General features: G+C 40.2%; 1 protein-coding gene across 5 annotated transcripts in view; it reads right to left on the bottom strand.

Moving 5' to 3' along the window:
- Window positions 1–17,966, bottom strand: part of LOC139636465 (potassium voltage-gated channel subfamily KQT member 5-like) — a 120,139-nt gene that overhangs the window by 24,081 nt on the left and 78,092 nt on the right. For all 5 annotated transcript variants that reach the window (XM_071504570.1, XM_071504574.1, XM_071504572.1 and 2 more), the window contains exons 2-5: window positions 11,549–11,639; window positions 10,332–10,458; window positions 2,419–2,594; window positions 476–601 (exon numbers count right to left, since the gene is read on the bottom strand). In XM_071504570.1, coding sequence (XP_071360671.1) covers window positions 476–601; window positions 2,419–2,594; window positions 10,332–10,458; window positions 11,549–11,639 — 520 coding nt within the window. The remainder of the gene's footprint in view (window positions 1–475; window positions 602–2,418; window positions 2,595–10,331; window positions 10,459–11,548; window positions 11,640–17,966) is intronic.

Genomic DNA, 17,966 nt, shown 5'->3' with positions numbered 1-17,966 from the left:
GGCACCTCTTTGCAAGACTCTTGATTGCATTCAGCACTCTGTTTGTCTCTGTGTTTATCTGCCTTTCCATCTATATAGACGTCACCTCTGTTTTGGCAGACTGATCACCCTGATTATCTGTCATTCAGGCTCTGGTTGATGACAAAGGTGATGCAGCCATTTGGTGCCATTATGATTTTTGAGCCATTATATGAGCAGGGATAATGTTTATGGAGTTTCTGTGAATGCTCAGAGGCAATGAAATACTGAATAGATACAACTAAAAGGACACTGATTTTCAGCACCCAGTCCAGGACACATTTTTCTTAAAGAATTATCAGAGCACTTTTGTACAGTGAAGTGTAACTCTAAGTTCTTTTGTTGCCCAAGAAAAAAAAAAAATCAATTCAAGAGCTCAGATAGCTACAGGTACTGTCTAGCAGCTGTTAAAGCCATCATTTCCATTATGAGTTTGTACTGAATCCTCAAAACTCACCGTGCCCCACCACAGGGCATCAGCGTAGGTGGCAAACTCCTTGTTGAACTTGTTCTCCACAAGGTAGACGAGGAACGAAGAGAAGATAAGAACCAAGAAGCCAATGTACCAGGCGGTTACCAGCTCCTGTAGGCAGAGTTCAAAACCAACGTTCACAGTGTAATCATGGAAAAAAAGAGAACTTTATTAATGCACAACCACTTTGGCATAGGAACACTCACTGTAGAGCAACATAAATCAGCTTTTCTGTGAACTCTGAGGACAAAAGTTTATATAAAAGACTGAGCAGTTGATACAAGTGAAAGTTATGACCTGTTTTTGGAGCTATGTTTTACTGTAGATCTGCTGGGTGTGAGCTCTTCATAGAAACCCAACAACAAAAGTGCAACAGAGCAGGAACATATTTCATGAAACCATGTGAGAAGTTTGGAGTTAGAAATCAGTGCAACTGCTAAACAGCTCATAGACATAGCGTTGTTTTTATAAGAGTTATCAAGACAAATGTTTTTTTTTACTGAATTTACTGTCAAATAAATGTAATGGAGTTAAAAAAAAATAGTATATTTTCCTCTGAATTGCAGTGGAGTATAGTAAGTATGATGTAGTTTATAATGGAAATACTAAAGTACGAACACCTCAAAACTGCACTGAACTACGGTACTTAAGTAGCCTAAATGTATTTAGTTGCTTTCCACCACTGGCAGTAAGATGATGTCAGGAGGAAATCACACGTAAATGGATCTGATTATGTCTGTTGTGGTAAAAACTTGCCTTGCCTAAAGCTCTGTACATGGGCCAGGAGCAGGTTTGCTTATTTTCAAATGTAATTTATAAAAAACATTTCTTTTATCTCTTTGATTCAGTCTGTTGTCTGGCTCCATGAGTGTCATGTGTTGCAGGTAGATACACAATCCAGAGACACAGAGCTGCATTAGTGCATCAGTTTTCGACCACGTGTTATTTGATCACACACTGGATCACACTGATCTAAGATAGAAATTAAAAGAAGCTGGAGGATTTGTGTGGGTTGACTGAGATGGAGCACACAAAAATGCAAGAGAAGAAAATGCTAATTACTGCTTGTTCCATCCATTACTTTTATGTGAATAGGAGGAATTGGTTTGTCAAGATAAACTGAGGCAGTAATTCTTCAGGTAGCATTAAAACAACTGCAGGAGTAGAAGAAGAGAGGAATCCAGTCAAATCTCAAACAGTGAAAAACAATGTAGAAAACACAATAGAAATATTTTTGTTTCATTCAAGGAACGTCACTTATCACTCCACAACATCTGATGTTTTCATTTGCTGCTACTTTCAATCACTCCAGTGGACATTTAAGTCACATGCTTCATATGATTAATTTGCTTAGACCAACAAAAGCCTTTTGTGAAATTTTGAGGATTTTTTCTTCACTGAGGTTTTTTTTATGAGCAAATTGAAAGTGTGAAAAACAAATAGATGGAAACACACTGTATGACTTCCTTAATGCAGTGAATCTCACCAGGCAGTTGACAGCTTTCCCAAAGATTTAAAGAAAGTTAATGTGGATATACTGTACTCTAATGAACACTATATTATGCTAAATTTACACGCGTTTAATGTGTGTAGAATCCCATTTACATAATAATAGAAACCCCTCACAATACAATACACCTCCACTAGCTATGGTTTCACAAATGACGTTGTGTCAACACACCACATTTCGACAGGTGTACCTTAAAATGTGGTAACTCAGTAAGTACAGCAATACATTTTCTCTAATAACCTAATTTACATGTATTCACTTGATAATTACCATTTACTCATTATTTCACTAAAACTAAATTTACAAGCCTAGGCTTTGTTACAAATGAAATTCACCTTGAATTGAACTGGAAACTATAGTTTGACATGACAATAACAATTTTAATACTGCCCCCCCCCCCCCCCCCCCCGCCACCTACTTTGCTATGTGCGTAGACCACAGAGCCAAGCAGCTTCCAGGTACCTCCTCTTCGGTCCATCCGCACCATGCGCAGGATCTGCAGGAAGCGCAGGCTTCGCAGGACCGAGGTGGCGAAGATGTTGCCCTGACTGCCAGCTGACACCACCGCCACCGACGCTATCAACACTATGATGTCTGGAGGGCAGAGAGGAAACACACACAAGGTTGTTTTTTTTGTGTTAGCCAAATAGTGGGAAATGACAATGATCACAGCTAAAACAAAGTCATGCAAATTGGTTGCACATGTTTAGGCACATGACAAGAAAAAGAAATACAAATTAATTATCATAAGAGCAGCAAGTGACAGAGTGTTCACCCATGATAAAAGTTCAACCTAAGGGCAAGTATATCTTATTAATATTGATCTTAATGTGAAAATGGCCTTTACACAGACAGCCTCATTCAAGCCTTGGGGGTAAGAATATGTGGAACTGTCTTGATGTTTATCTGCAGTAATCACCTCACTGTCGATTATCCTAACAAAGGCTCCATATTACAGAGCTGACACAAGCTGCCATGGGCATCAACAGCACAATACTGTACTGTGTACTCTTTCAATATACACTATATGTTCACACAGGTTGCCTGACTACCACATCAATCTGCTGTGGACACAAACAGGACAGTGGAGACGACAGAAGCATTGTTCCATGAAGAATAAAATTCACACACGAGGTATTAAATATCATCAATGATCAACATCTCCACACCAAATACCACTGCGGTTCGAGATCTCTATTCAGTTCCTCATAAGAGCATCCTGGACAGCACAAGTACAGACAAACTATATTTACGGTGGCCCTGAAGGTCAAAACACAACATTTCAGAAAACAAAACAACAATTCAGAAAACAAAACAACATTTTAGATTACCGAAGCGGCGGGACAACACCTCTTGTTTGTGATTGGACAGAGACCCTGGCGACAATTGCATGTCATTCACTGTGTACTCTCAACAGTGTTTTTGCATGAATTTCAAACTGAGTTTGAAAGAATGGAGGAGGAGAGTGAAATTATAGGGGAATATTTAAACAAAGGACATACATATGATGTAATTCTTGTGTGCTACACGCCACAAGTAATTTGGCATAATTTAGTTGTGGCGTGTTACTACATTCCACAAGTAATTTGGACCCATAGAGTGGTACCTGCATCTGATAAACCTGCGACTCGAACAAGACAAGGTACCGCGTGGGTTTAGTTCACAAAGGATTCACATTACTGTTTAACACAAAGGCCATGTTTCTGCTTTAAAGTCAGCCACATAGTTCTGTATCCAAACATCTGCCCAGGTCTGCGCAGCTCTGATAAGTTGGCCAAAATTTGTGCAAAAACACTGTTGAGAGTACACAGAAGGAACAGGAACTGACATGCAATTGTCGCCATGGATTACAAGCATTGTCCCGCCTTTTCTGTAATCTGAAATGTCATTTTATTTTCTGAATTGTTTTGTTTTGTGAAATGTTCTTTTGTGAAATATTGTTTGGTTTTGTGAAATGTTCTTTTGTGAAATATTGTTTGGTTTTGTGAAATGTTGTTTTGTTTTCTGAATTCTTATTTTGTTTTGTGAAATGTTGTTCTGTTTTGTGAAATATTGTTTTTTTTCTGAATTCTTGTTTTGTTTTGTGAAATGTTCTGTTTTGTGGAATATTGTGGTTTTTCGGAATTCTTGTTTTTTTTGTGAAATGTTGTTGTGTTTTCTGAAATTTTATTTTGTTTTTTGAAATGTTGTTGTGTTTTGACCTTCATCAACAAACAAAAGCACAGACAGTGACACGTGCACGCGCACGCACGCACACACAGACAAATGAAGCTCCTTTCACTCAAGAAAAAAACACGTTTCCTGCTTCGCTCCACCACAAGCAGATCTTCCAATTCAGTGACATGCCACCTGAAACCCTACCCTTGAGTAGTGTTGGTTTTTTTAAGAGAAAATGCTGATCAAGGTGTGGCTGTTGGCTCCTGCTATAAACCATGTACCAGTTGAGTCATAATGGGAAGAGGGAAAAGGGGAAAAGTCAGCAGCAGCACCATGAAAAATACATTATTGACACCCAGGGGATGGGGATCTCCAATGGGTTCACTCCCTTTGAAGGTGCCGAGAGAAAAAAAAAATCAGGGGGTAGGGAGTGGGGGGTGGGTTGGTGTGGTGACCGTCAGAAGGTTGAATATGTGTCCATGTGTAGGTGCATTAAAAATGAGTGCTTGTGGTTGTGGTGGGAAATGATGTGAGTTAATATGCTGCAGGCCAACAAGCCATCTGTCCCTCTTTTCAGTTGCCAAAAAAAAAAAAAAAAAAAAAAATAGTAGAGAATCAGAATCATCAGAATCATCTTATTGTTATATAAGAATCAGGATTAAAAAAAAGGATCCTTATTTTCCCACAATGCAACCCCATATTGTCTCTTTGTTAAGATGCAGTCATACAGTACTTTACTGAGCGTAATTTATTCAGGAATTAGTGCAGGTAAGGTGCAAACTACTGGAGCTGGTATACAAACAACAACATTCTGTAAGATGTAAACTTTTCAGCTTCTTATGAAACTAAGAAGAAGAAGAGGATGAATAAAAAAAAGAAAACGAAGAAGAAGAATACAAACAAGATGATGAAGATGAAGAGGAAGAAGATGATGAAGAAAAATAATAAGAAGAAGACGACGACGAAGAATGTGCTTAATGTGCTTTAAATGAATAGCTCAAAGTCAAGCTCTCAAGCATTTGGTAGCAATGAAGATTAAAATCTGATTTTGTTAACCCAGTATTTAATTCCACTTGGTTCTCAGCTTATGTAGTTGACACTAGCAGATTGTTTTTCGAAGTAACGGTTTGACTTAAACTTTTTTAAAGATTAAGATAACTGACTGATCCTGACAGACCCCGATGAGCTGCCTCCCTTCCTGTAAACTTTCTTTTGCTGTATCCATGGGTGCTGACTGTCAGGGTCTGTGAGGCAAGATATGACCCTGTGTGTTTTAAGTCGTTTGTTTTTTCATCCATGGTGAAAGATGAAATCTTCTGATTTCTCACACTTGAGACGAGAGGAGAAACAGTCTTTGAGGTTATCTTTGAAGGCCTGATTTCCTCTGCCTGAACACCAATGAAATGGTGGCTTTAAAAATCCTCCAAAGCAGGGAATACATTGAGGAAGCAAAGAAAGAGGTACAGCACAAACTCTGTGTATCACCATTTGACTTTTGTAGTGATTCAAAAGACATACTGCATTCAAATCAAAACTCTTACACTCTTACGTAGGAGGCTGCGTTTAGGATGATGAAAGAGCTCGACTCAGACATGTTTAACATAATAAGAGGGAGCGACTCCTAGGAAGGTTTTTACTATCTGGAGTTCGAGAGACTGGACATAAGGCTGGATGAATACATGCAGAGGAGCCAGCAGCAGTCTCTTCATTTGAAGGAGATCTGCCCCATTATGCAACAGGTTTGTTTTTGTAATACTATGTTTTTGTAATAATAGAAGTTGTTACACACATTGTATTGTAGGGAGAAGTATCTAGTGGAAATAGCTGTGAGACATTCATGTAGCTTATATAGTTGACTGTACATGTTTGGAATATTTGACAGAAACTGTCATATATTGTGTTGTAGCCTCGTACAAAAGTACGTATTTCTTTTTGTTATCTCTGTGTTCTCATTCTGGAAAAGCATTCGTTGAAAACGTGTTGTCCTAGTTTGTGTTGATGAATTAAGCCTGCAATATAGTTGAGTTTAACTGTTGGTGATTTGATGATTTCAGCTGGCTACAGTCCTGGAGTTCCTGAAGACCATTAGGATCATTCAAGCAGACTTAATGCCAATATAATAAATATCACGATGGTGGATCATTTAGAGCAGCCACTAACAGTTGCCGTGCTGATCTGCTGAGGAAAAACACGCTCGTGCTCACATCAGATGCGTGTCTGCTGCGTCGCTGCATCTGGAAGCTCTATCTGTGTACATTGTTTGCAGGATACTTTGACAGAAAACGCCTCTAAAACGCCGCTGTCTCCACATGCAGCTGCTAAAATGGTTAAAACATGTTTTTTCATGTCTATAACATTCAGATTGAGCCTAGACTTAGAGACTATAGTGGAAGGTGTCAGTTTTTTGTAATATTGCTGGTATGATGTCAAAATGTCCTCAACAGATCTTTTCTGTCTATTTTTCCTAAAAGACATGGGCCTCACACGTGAAAAACAGGCCGAAATCTCAAGATCACATGAAACAGCGGCGATGCGAAAGACTCACGCAGTGTCTCAATGTGTCTCACGCAGGCAGTGTGTCCAACCCTAATCTGTTAACATAGGCGGCGAAATGAAAACCAAGATGTTCCGCAGTTGCCACGCACATGCGACGCATCGTGTGTATCTCCGACCAATGGATATCAAATTAAGGAAGTCCTGTTATTTGTTAGCTTATGTTATTCTTTTTAACCTGAGCAATATGTTTGTGTTTCTCTTCTTCCTCTAAGATCTCCAGAGATCCTAGTGGGGTCTCCCTTCAGTGAGGCGAATGATATATGGTCTCTGGGCTGCATTGCTGCTGAAATGTTTGTAGGCATTCCACTTTTCCCTGGCAACGACGAATATGACGTGTTGTGCAGCTTTACATAATATTACACTTCAAAGACAACAGACACCAGCCACAATGTCTTTGTTGTATTATTATTACTATTATTAATCCGTGCATCGAGTTAGAATGGCGAGAGATTAACCATATTCCTATAGTCACTGATTGATTAATGAGACAAACAATGTCTCGTGTTTTGGAGAGGAGGAGACCTCTGTAGACAATTTGGCTGCTGGTAAAAACCTCCTGAACAATTGAAACTGAAAGAATCCAAACCAGGAGAAGCTTAGGGCAATGATGGTGAAGACAACAACGCCCATGATCCCTTACTATTTCATGACATCACCCAAGGCTGTTTGTTTTGATTGAGTGAACCCTTGCAGCAGGAGTTGTATACTGTGTGTTAAAGGGTTCAGTGTTCATTTTAGATATTTTACAGGTAAACCAGGGGAGTGATTACGGCTCATATATCAAATATTACAAATATGTAAAACATTAATATAAGTTACCAGTTGTCATGATACTGTAATGTCATGATGTGAAAATATATAACGGAAAATGCACACCAGGAATTGATGACTGGATACAGACTGTGTCTTGTCTTACTATTGTTGATCTTGAAGAGTTTCAACCACATCTCATGGTCTTCATCAGTGAATGAAACTGGCTCAGGTGCTGACCAACTTATGGGACTTCAGTCATCCAGCAATCATCTAATTGTATCTATTTGCTGACGATAACCATGAGATGTAGTTGAAAACACAGACAAATCCAGTGAGTGGACCTTGAGTTATGGAGATTATCTTGTCACACATACTGCACAAGGCCAAGAATGATCTTTCACACTCAATCACTATTATTATTATTATCACTAATATAATTATTATTTGCTTAGATCAGGGTTAAAATACCTTGGTTTAGACAAATGACACCTCAACAATATAAACTTATGGCTGTACTGTCCGTGTGATTATTAGCAATATTAATAATTTCTAGATTTTAAATTGAGATTAGATTTTAGCTGCCAGAGTCATGCGACAGTTTTTTTATGAAAACTCTCCACTGTTGCCGTACCACTAGACTAAAGCTGTGTCATGTTAATGTTGTATTTACAACAACAAAGTGGTGTCAGCATGATCAGCAGTTAGACAGTCTGGGGAAAACCTCCTTAACTCACTGCCAGTCTGCCACTCACTGCCACTCACTGAGTGTTAATATGTCCTAACATTTAAAGATTCTGTAAATAATTGTCACTGCCACTAGATGTCGTACTAGACCACCAGTGTCTCAGACCAAAACAAATGTTTCTTCAGCTACACCTCCGACCTCTGTTTGGCTTTCGTTCAGGACCGTGTTCGAACAAAAGATACTGATAAAGCCGGTAAAAACTTGAAAATTTTTTTGATGTCAACCAGGATTTTAGTCAGTACTCCCCTATAGCCGGTCCACCTCTGCTCTGGTCTTATCTCTTTCTTTGTCAGGGCCTTTAAACCCTTTAAAAGAAAAAATGGTTTCTTCAGTGGAGGAAATTCTGGAAGGTTGCTTTCACCTGAACACTGCATACTGAACTGTGTCAGCTCACGTGTGGGCAGTGCCTGTATGTTTAAATGTGGGGAAGGCCAATGGTTTAACTCAACCACATGAACATGCACGCATTCCAAGGCTGGTTACGGTCTATGCTCAGGAGGCCATTACTCCACTATATTTATGTAGTAAATATAATAATTATTTACTGCTATATTGTATATTGTTTAAAATCTTGTTACAGAACCTTTAATTATGTATGTAGTCACTTATTGTTTTCACTACAGCATTGTCATTTTCTGGAGCCAAATTCAAGCAAGTTGAAACATGTTGCCCCTCTATCTGCGCTGTGATGACATGTACGGCATGTGGTGTACATGTCGTCTTCAACTGTTTCCTGCCGAGGTGGTGTGCAGCAAATTATGTTGGCTTTGTTCACAACTGGAGGACTTTATTGGGAAGACTTGGTCTGATTAGGAGAGATGGCGTACGTCGTACGTTGGATGGAGCAGCTCTTATATCTAGAAATCTGACCGAGTCTATAAGTAGACCAAAACTGTGACAACCCTTAGTTGGCACCAGGAGGCAGGGTTGCAGATCTACACGCTTCTCTGCTCCTCCATTAGAGCAGTCACCCACAGAAAACCGTATAGAGACATCCTACACTTAAAGAAGTGATTCCAACAGCATTTAATTCAGTGCCATGTCTCAATAGAACAGATGACGTCTGTGCTAACTTTAGTCCCTCCCCAATTAATCATCTTGTTGATAGTGCTGCAAATGATACTCAACTCTAAAAAAGAAGATGATAAAACAGAGGAGATCAGCTTAGCTCCATGGTAAAATATTGTGAAAACTTGAAAGGAAAATGCATTTGACTAATCAGTCAAATCTCGATTAGTCTGGCAAGATGGACTTAAAAGCATATAGGAAAGCCAGAACCAGGAAATTAAAAACTGCACTGTAGCCAGGCTGATAGAGAATCATAGTTCTACTGATTCATGTAGTCCTATAGCACTCAGTAGTAACACCTTCAACACCTAAGAAGCTTCTTTATGAAAAAAGATTCTGTTCAGCAACCTTAGAAACATTCACACAGTAACAGCACAGCATATCTGTGAAAGCCACAAATGTATGATGGGACAGATCAACCTGTGTCCCCTCCATCTGTTTCTCCACTGCTCAGGTGCTCTGAGTTCAGCTCATTTTCTCTTTCATTTTCTCACTTTATCCCATCATCTCTCTCGTTTTCTCGTGCTCTCCTTCTCACACTGCCTCTTTCTCTCTCTATTTTTATTTTCACCCTTTTGTTTTGTTCACATTCCTTCAGCGCTGGCAAACAGCACCACTCGCTACAAAGTGTGAAGAGAGTAGCTTGTGGCACCCTGCATGACCTCTCAGCCCTGTTCTCCTTCCCTCAAGCACCCTTAGTCTACTTTCCAAGAAGCAGGAGAGAGATCCATGTCTAAACAGTGGAAAGAAAAAAAGGCAGTTAATGCAACCTCATTACATAAATGCTCTCTGCTCTTATGAGCCCTGACCACAACTGAGAATGACATGAGCAAACTCTGGTGAATAGCGTGCTGTGGAACCATGCTTACATCTAATATCAAATTGCGACAACCACAGTCCACTAGAGGGCAAGTAGAGGGCAACTGAAAGGTGAAACGGCGAAGTAGAAGAAATGATACTGCTCCTGGAAAATATTACTTTTATGAGGAGAATTATTAAAGTCTGTGTCCACAAAGGAGACTCAATTGAAAGTTTTTGCTCGAACAACTCACCGATGACGCAAAAGGGCTTCCTGGCAAAGCGAAGCCGTCCCTGCCATCCTCTGTAGCGACAGCAGCATCCTGCCGACCAGATACGGATGATGTACTCCAACCCAAACACCACAATCATCACAAACTCCTGATGAAAAACACAGAAACAGTAGCTGTTTTGGCAGTGTTTTAATGATGCTAACAGACGACACTAATGTGAGTTTTCAGGCATAATAGGTTATTCATTGCTTGTCAGTGTAGATTACAAATACATCATTGCATATCATCATACACAATTAATGCAAACGGGCTGTTTGTTAACGCACACACATCGATTCAGCTTCCATTAGATAAAAACGCCTTACTGCAATTAGCACAGAGCAATTTGTGGAATGGTTGCTACAAGCTGCAGGTTCAAATATGATCACTACAAAAAAAAAATAACCTCTGCTTTCTGTTAGGGGGGCGGGGTGCCTCACAGAGCCACGAGCATGTCTGTAGATTCATGATCTAGCTTTTACAGGCTGAATTGTTTAATCAGTATCTTTAATTTTAACTACAAAACAAAAAACAAACACAAAAAAAAAGCAAAATTTCCCCAATAAAATTGTATTCATGAGAGTGTGGAGAAGGTTTAAACAGAATATTAGTATTAGTATTAGTATTAAGAAAGAAAGAAAGAAAGATTTTACAAACTTGATGACCCTGTATTTGTCATTTCAGCCCTGATTAACTTGAGACCAGAGGAAAATGCTTCATGGTGTGTGTTGTATGCAAGTTAGCTAGTTGCACTGACAGGAAGTGGTCCAACATTCTGCCTGCAAATACATAATCCTACTGTCATATGAATTGTATCACATCAAATGAGTTCACAATGTGAATGCCATCTCCTCAGAAAGTTAAACCACATGATGTCATTATTAGAAAAACATTTAGAAGTGTGTGACAGGGACTATTTAACAGTATTGTGAGTAGCAACATAATGATATTAAAATGGTTGTGTTTGAGGAAGAGTCAGTACAGTTTTTGAAGCTAATGTTGAAATTGATATTTGAGTTTCTGATTATAGATTAGCCTGATAGTAATGTTTTAATACCGACATAGTACACACAAGCATTGTTAATACAGATATTAACCAGGAGCATTTTGCTATTTGGGTTTAATGATGAGGCTCTTTGGGTTTAAAGATGAATGTCTTGGAAATTAAATAAATAACATAAGGAATGACAGTTTCTCACCAGGATTAGGAGACAGTGGGAGGAGAAGTCCTGATGAGCTGGGATGGTTGAGAACACTGAGAGCACCAGGCAGCTGAAGACCAAGATGAACCTGAATAAGGCAACAGAGAGACAAAGTGGAGAGGAGTCATACAACATACACCCAAAACTGGAATCAGACAGGATGACATCAGTGGTCTGACCTCTGAATCCACACTGACCAGCAGATCAAATCACAGATTCCAAAACATAATTTCCACTGGTAACAAACAGTCTTCTGAGCTCAGAACTGTCTGCTGTATTTTCCTCCGTCAAAAACTCATGAACCCATTTTGGCACCGAAGGAAAAGCAATGCACGAACAACCTGGCAGCACAATCACAGAACTTATTTCCTCTCTGCAGTGAACCATGAACCCAGCTATTATTCAATTTCCTGAGATATCAAGTTAATCATGCTTGTTTGTGCAACATGATTTGCAAGAAACAAGCAGTGAAACTGCGGCTATTGGAAAACAAGCAACATCCGACCATTTCCACACTCTGACTGTTGCTCCCTCCAATAGGACGCTGTAGCCCTTCCATCTTCATAACCATAACATGTTTTTTTTTTTCCGTCACACAAATCTTCCAAAAACACATTGTTGTCTGAAATATGAGCCTGGGCCTTAGAGTAATGGAGGCTCTTGATGTTAAATGGTGAGAGCACATCTGTGTTTCATCATCTCAGATCTCCTCTTAAAGCCTGCTGGAGAAAGCTGTGTGTGTACTTTCTTTTCACTGTTGTCCAACGAGAGGTTAGAGTGGGTAGACATGGCTTGTTTCAGTCATGTCCTGCTCCATGTTTGTATAGTTACACAATCCTAATTCAATTTGGAGACCTTTCAGCAAGCTCTAACCTTTATGGCTCTAAATTTGTGTAAAAACTGGACTCCATTCTCTGTGACTCCACAATGCAGTGTGACACATTTTGCAGATGCTAAGATTAATAATGAGTAGTTAAGTGTCCAAATTCTCAATTTACTGCTTACTATGCAGTAAACAGTTATATTTAATTCCTGGAACGCGCTGTCCTCTTCTTTTGGACAATGTCGGTATGCGCGTATATATACACACAAGTTGCATGCAATGTGCCCATGCGCAGCTCCTGTTTTCCAGATTCTGTCCATCTGGTGCATGCATTGCTTCCTGTAAATCCTTGGAGTGAAGAAATGCTGAAAAGCTGTGACTGATGATGAATAAATGACAGCTGAAAGTAGTGTTACACGCAACAGATAAGGTTTGATATAATAGAAACTTTAAGAATGATAAATTGAACAAAATCTTTACACAACTGATATGTGCTAATAGGAAGACACACACAACCAAGGTGTTGTCAGCCATTACCACCAGTTTGCTACCATGAAACTACAGGGCCAGATGTTTCACAACTGGATTTCTTAAGTTAGTTAGCAAGTTTCTTAAGACCACAACTGGTCAATTTCTCAACCATTGCACTGATTTAAATTCTTGACATTTCCCAATATAATCATTTTTGCATGCAAAAACATCATTACTGGCTCTATACCCATAATAGAGTTTGTCCATCTCCACAGCTGTATAGAAGTAGAGACTGGGGACTCCTTACCCCCCTTACTATCAGCCCCTTGGTGCCAAATTGACCCCAGATTATCATGCAGTTGAAAGGAAGTCTTTCAAGCTTGAGAATGGGCCAATCAGTACTAGATCCAGCGCTTGAATGGCGACTGTGTGAAAATTGTGGGTGTGCAGAGTGGGTCACTGTCCCATAGCCCTCAGTACAGTACAGGACTGTGCTGTCCTGACCCCAGTCAGACCCTCTCTGACATCCACAGAGCTCAAACAGAGGTCAAAATTTTCCACAGCCGCGAGCATGGTTATGTCATTATTTCCCGACCCATACGTTCTCCTTCTGCTCTGTCACATGGCTCACAGAGCTGCCGGAGGTTCAGAGTGAATTAAAAGCATACAGTATCAAAAGTTTGAGGTTTGCTCTGTTGACATCTCCAAAGATTTGAATAATGTGATTTTGATTGGAGGAAAACATCTAGTGACAAGCATTGTGGTGTTGACAGCTGAAAAGCTAGCTCCTTGTCACCGGCACACCTACGCCTCTCGCACTTACAAGGTTTTCAGACCGAAAATTACAGAGTGACAATCAACTCCCTTCATCCATAGCCTAACTTGTGTTTCCATTTTGAATATATTTACTTTAAAGGGGGTAGAGAGCTACTGAAAAGCCCCCTGACAGCGTCATTAAGCACTCAACAAAGTTCACTAATTAATCCTACGAACCAGTGTTCTCGGCCGGCCTTGGTCCCCATGTGTCATGATGCCCTGCTCTCATAGGTGGCAGAATTCATCTGCAGTGTCTCAGAGTGATCACTCTTAACAGCAGTGGCTGAAACACACACACACGCACATGCACACATAGGGACATCTGTCCTTCCACCCACTCACCCAAACACTCCTTTCAAATGCACCGCCCACCCCTCCTCCACTCACATGTAAACAGAGAAAGACCCAGCACCACTGAACAAGTGCTGAGTGTTGCTCTGATTTGCATAATATAATTGATTTGTTTGAAAATGAGTTGCAAGACTAATGACTAATGTCCACAAACTGGAACAATGCAATCTAGCCTCTGGGGTCTTGCTCCTGTGTAGGAGGGGTGGGTGTGGGGGATGGGGGACTTTAGTCTTAAATAGCAGCAATTTATTGATATTATTTCATATTAGTATATAAGGTTGTATTTATTACATGGATATGATTACAGTTATTACCAAAACCCAGGGCTTTAAATTTCAGTCTAAATACATTTTTTCTCATTCTGTAAATGTGCCCTCCTTTCTTTGAATCTGTGACCATGTCTGACCCCCCACCATTCAAGCATTTTTAACCCCGACCCTGTCTGTGTCAGGTATGGATTTGACTTCTACGACAGGTGAGAGACCAAGATAAAAACTGCCGACTGACAAAATCAGTGCAACCTCTACATCAGCAGAATGGCAGGATATAATGAGTAAAGAACTAAGTCACCAAAAAGGCCTTTGAGTCTTGTCACATGTTAACACTAACATGATAATGCTGCTGTAACTGCCAGACCTGACTGGGTTTCTTGACAACAGAAGAAGCTCTCATGTAGATGAGTTTGTCCTCTGATGCTGTCCATGGTCCTGAAACCAAATTCTGCTCCTGCATTTGATTCAACCCGTGGGCTGCTGACTCATTATCAAAAATTTTCTTTCAGCGTAAATCATGATGCTATCTGATCTGGCATGATTTTAAAGGCAGTATTTAAGATCTGTGAGTACATTATCTTTTTTCCATTGATCACCCTTCTATTTAAGTTTTGTCTCACTTCCAAATTACTACTAATTCTAATCCCAGGCCCAGAGGATAATGTGATGAGTGATCAAATTACTACCGGAAAACTACGACCTTTTAAAGATAATAAAAAGAAAACACAATTTCACGTTTTTCTTTTTCTCTTCTAGGATGTTGCTGATGCACAATTTACATCTCATAGTGGGACAATAGTGTTCATCCACAGAATATTTAAAAAACAAGTGAATTTAGTATACATACTAAAGGTTGATCAGAATTTTACCCTTTCCAGTGTGAAAACAGGTTTTTTTTCCCGTTATCACTTAATCTGTCAATCTTTTGTGATTGATAAACTAAATTAATTTGTTTGCAAATTTCAGGCACCTTAACCATTATGCCAACTGACGCCCTAACTGACAATGTGTCAATTAAAACCTGGTTAAAAATAGTATGCCTTGGGGCCGGCCCGATAGCGGAGTGGTTAGGGCGCATACCACATGAACTGATGCTCTTAGCAGGTGAGTGCCGGTTCGACTCCTCCAACTCTTTCCTATAGTCATTCCCCCTCTCTCTGCCCCTTTCCTGTCACTCTCTACTGTCCTGTCAAATAAAGGCAAAAATGCCCCAAAAATATCTTTAAAATAAATAAAAAAATAGTATGCCTCATGAAAATGGGACACAGGGTAAGTGTTGGACCATGTCACTGGATACAGGTCAGAGTTCATCACCTGGTGAGCGGTCAGAATACGTGCATGCTTTGGCAGATGGCACTGTTCTCAAATACCATAACTTGGATTGTAGACACAATAAAAATCAACCGCTTTTCATCCTAAACTAAGCAAAGCCAGGGAACAGGAGATCTTAATGTCAGCTCTGTTATCCTCTATAAGGAGATGGGGATACAAAGTGAAGTCTAAAGCCCAATAAAAGTCATAAAAGCCTGTCTTGTAAGTAGCTTTGCTGTGTGCTGTCTGCTTGCCCTTATGCTTCTGCTTATATTGAGCAGCTCTTACATAAAATCAGTGCTGGTCTGAGAATCCTTAACAATGTCAGCTTTAGGCACTGGGACTTACAAAGTGGTCAAGCTAAACAGTAAAGAGATAAAACATTATGTATATTTAGCAGCATGGCCATCAGAAAGAATCTCCAGGTCCACAAAGCTGAGTTACACATCATCAATAAAAATGTCACCACCTCTCCTCTCAACATAACTATCCACAGTAGTCTGTCCACATCCTTTTATGGTGACTGTGACCCACGGCCATGACCTCATGACCTCTGACCCTTCTTTTGAGGTCACACATTCGCATTCCTACACACAGTCCGCCTCAAAGCATTCTTTACATTTACCCTGACAAAGTGTTGGTCTATTCCAACAGATTCTCAGTGCGCTGGGGGGGGGGGGGGGGGGGGGGGGGGGGGGGGGGGTAGATTTAAAGGACATGTCACACACTGTTAAACTGTTGTCACTTGTTTAAATACTGAAATTATGTTCCCCCTCTTTACACTCTTTCAGCAAGGCAGCATGTGTGTGCATGTGTTCTGTACAAGCTATCAGCCGTTACGTGTTAAAAGCTACAGTGCTGACAGTGAGCTGAGGTAATGAGTGTGACTGTAAAGCTCAGAGGACTACAGTACAAGACCGAAGACGACAGGACAATTTCCATAATGCACCTGGGCTCTCTGTAAGGCTGAGCCAGGGATGCTTACTGCATTTTGTCAAGAGGCAAAACGCAGGGGTGGGGGCACATTGTGCATCTCCTTCCCTATTACGCTGATGTTATGCACTTTAGTCTGCAAGAGGCATTGAAAGAGAGAGCAGAATGAGCAGAATGTGTTGCGGGAGATTAGACGGGTGCAAATGAACTTGCAAAGTTGGCTCAAGGAGAGAGCGGGAGTGAGGATTTTCATGGCATCTGGCTATTGCTCCGGTGAGGTGTTTAGGAGGAGTCCTGTGGCTTCGTTTGTTGGTGTGTGAGGATTTCTGCTGCGCACAGTGTTTAGACAAACAACGCTGTTTCGATAACACAGGCAATACACAGTATGGAAAATAATTCTGCAGAGTCTGATCTGTTGGAGAGCTGTGCCTCCACACAGCAGAAAGTATAGCATAAGATTTTCAGTGTTGTGGCAACATAATAGCATCCTATTTTGTGGGGTGGCATGGTGCTTATGTCTGGGGTAAGGAAAGAGCCTTGAAAGTTCTCTCCACAGCAACGAAAGGTTTGAAATATTTGGAACAGTCAAAAAACAATAGTGTTATATACCGGCCATAGATACTGCATCAATAACAATAAGAACTGTTTGATAGAAAGATAGTTTGAACAAACCCCAAGCTTGCTCCCTCCCTGGCTCATCATATCCCTTGAAGGAGTGTGCTGTGGGTGACACCAATATATCACCCAGCCACAGATTACAAAGTGAACACAACAGCCATCTTGTTGGTTGCCAAGATTTCCAATTACAGTTTTTTACTCTTCTTATTCTTTACTCTTGTAGACAGAGAACTTTAAAATTATTTTTGACTCGTGCGTGTGTGTGTGTGTGTGTGTGTGTGTGTGTGTGTGTGTGTGTGTGTGTGTGTGTGTGTGTGTGTGTTTGTGTGTAGGCTGGACTCACGAACCAGGTATATTTTTGGGGTATTTAGTTACGTGGTTGCTAAGCTGGGTACAGCTAAAACTAATGCAGACCAAATAACAGAATCAACTTCATAGAATACAGCACCAAAATCTACAGGCTAGATAGACAGATTACAAAACCTAACTGTTAAATAATAAATAATACTAACTATAACTACAACTAGATCCTAACTATTTTAGAAACAAAAAAAAAAGTTTGGAGCCTGGCAGGTATAGGGGAGACAAATCTTGAAGATATAGGCTCTGTGGAATGTTACTGGGATTAGAAACCAAATCATAAAGTAACACAACACCAATCGCCATAACTAATGTGTTACTGCGCAACATAATTATACTAACTGTCAGTCCCAGGAAGTGCTAAGAATACAGGACAAATGTGAAATGGTTTATTTTTATGATATGAACATGATGTGGCTGCACCATTAACGAAGATCACAGTTTGACTGGGCACTGATGT

The sequence above is a fragment of the Trachinotus anak genome, unplaced genomic scaffold (assembly GCF_046630095.1).
Source record: "Trachinotus anak isolate AG129_WGS33_773 ecotype Australia unplaced genomic scaffold, CSIRO_AGI_Tana_v1 ptg000019l, whole genome shotgun sequence".
Taxonomy (NCBI): Eukaryota; Metazoa; Chordata; class Actinopteri; order Carangiformes; family Carangidae; genus Trachinotus; species Trachinotus anak.
This window is presented reverse-complemented; position numbering and strand designations above follow the sequence as displayed.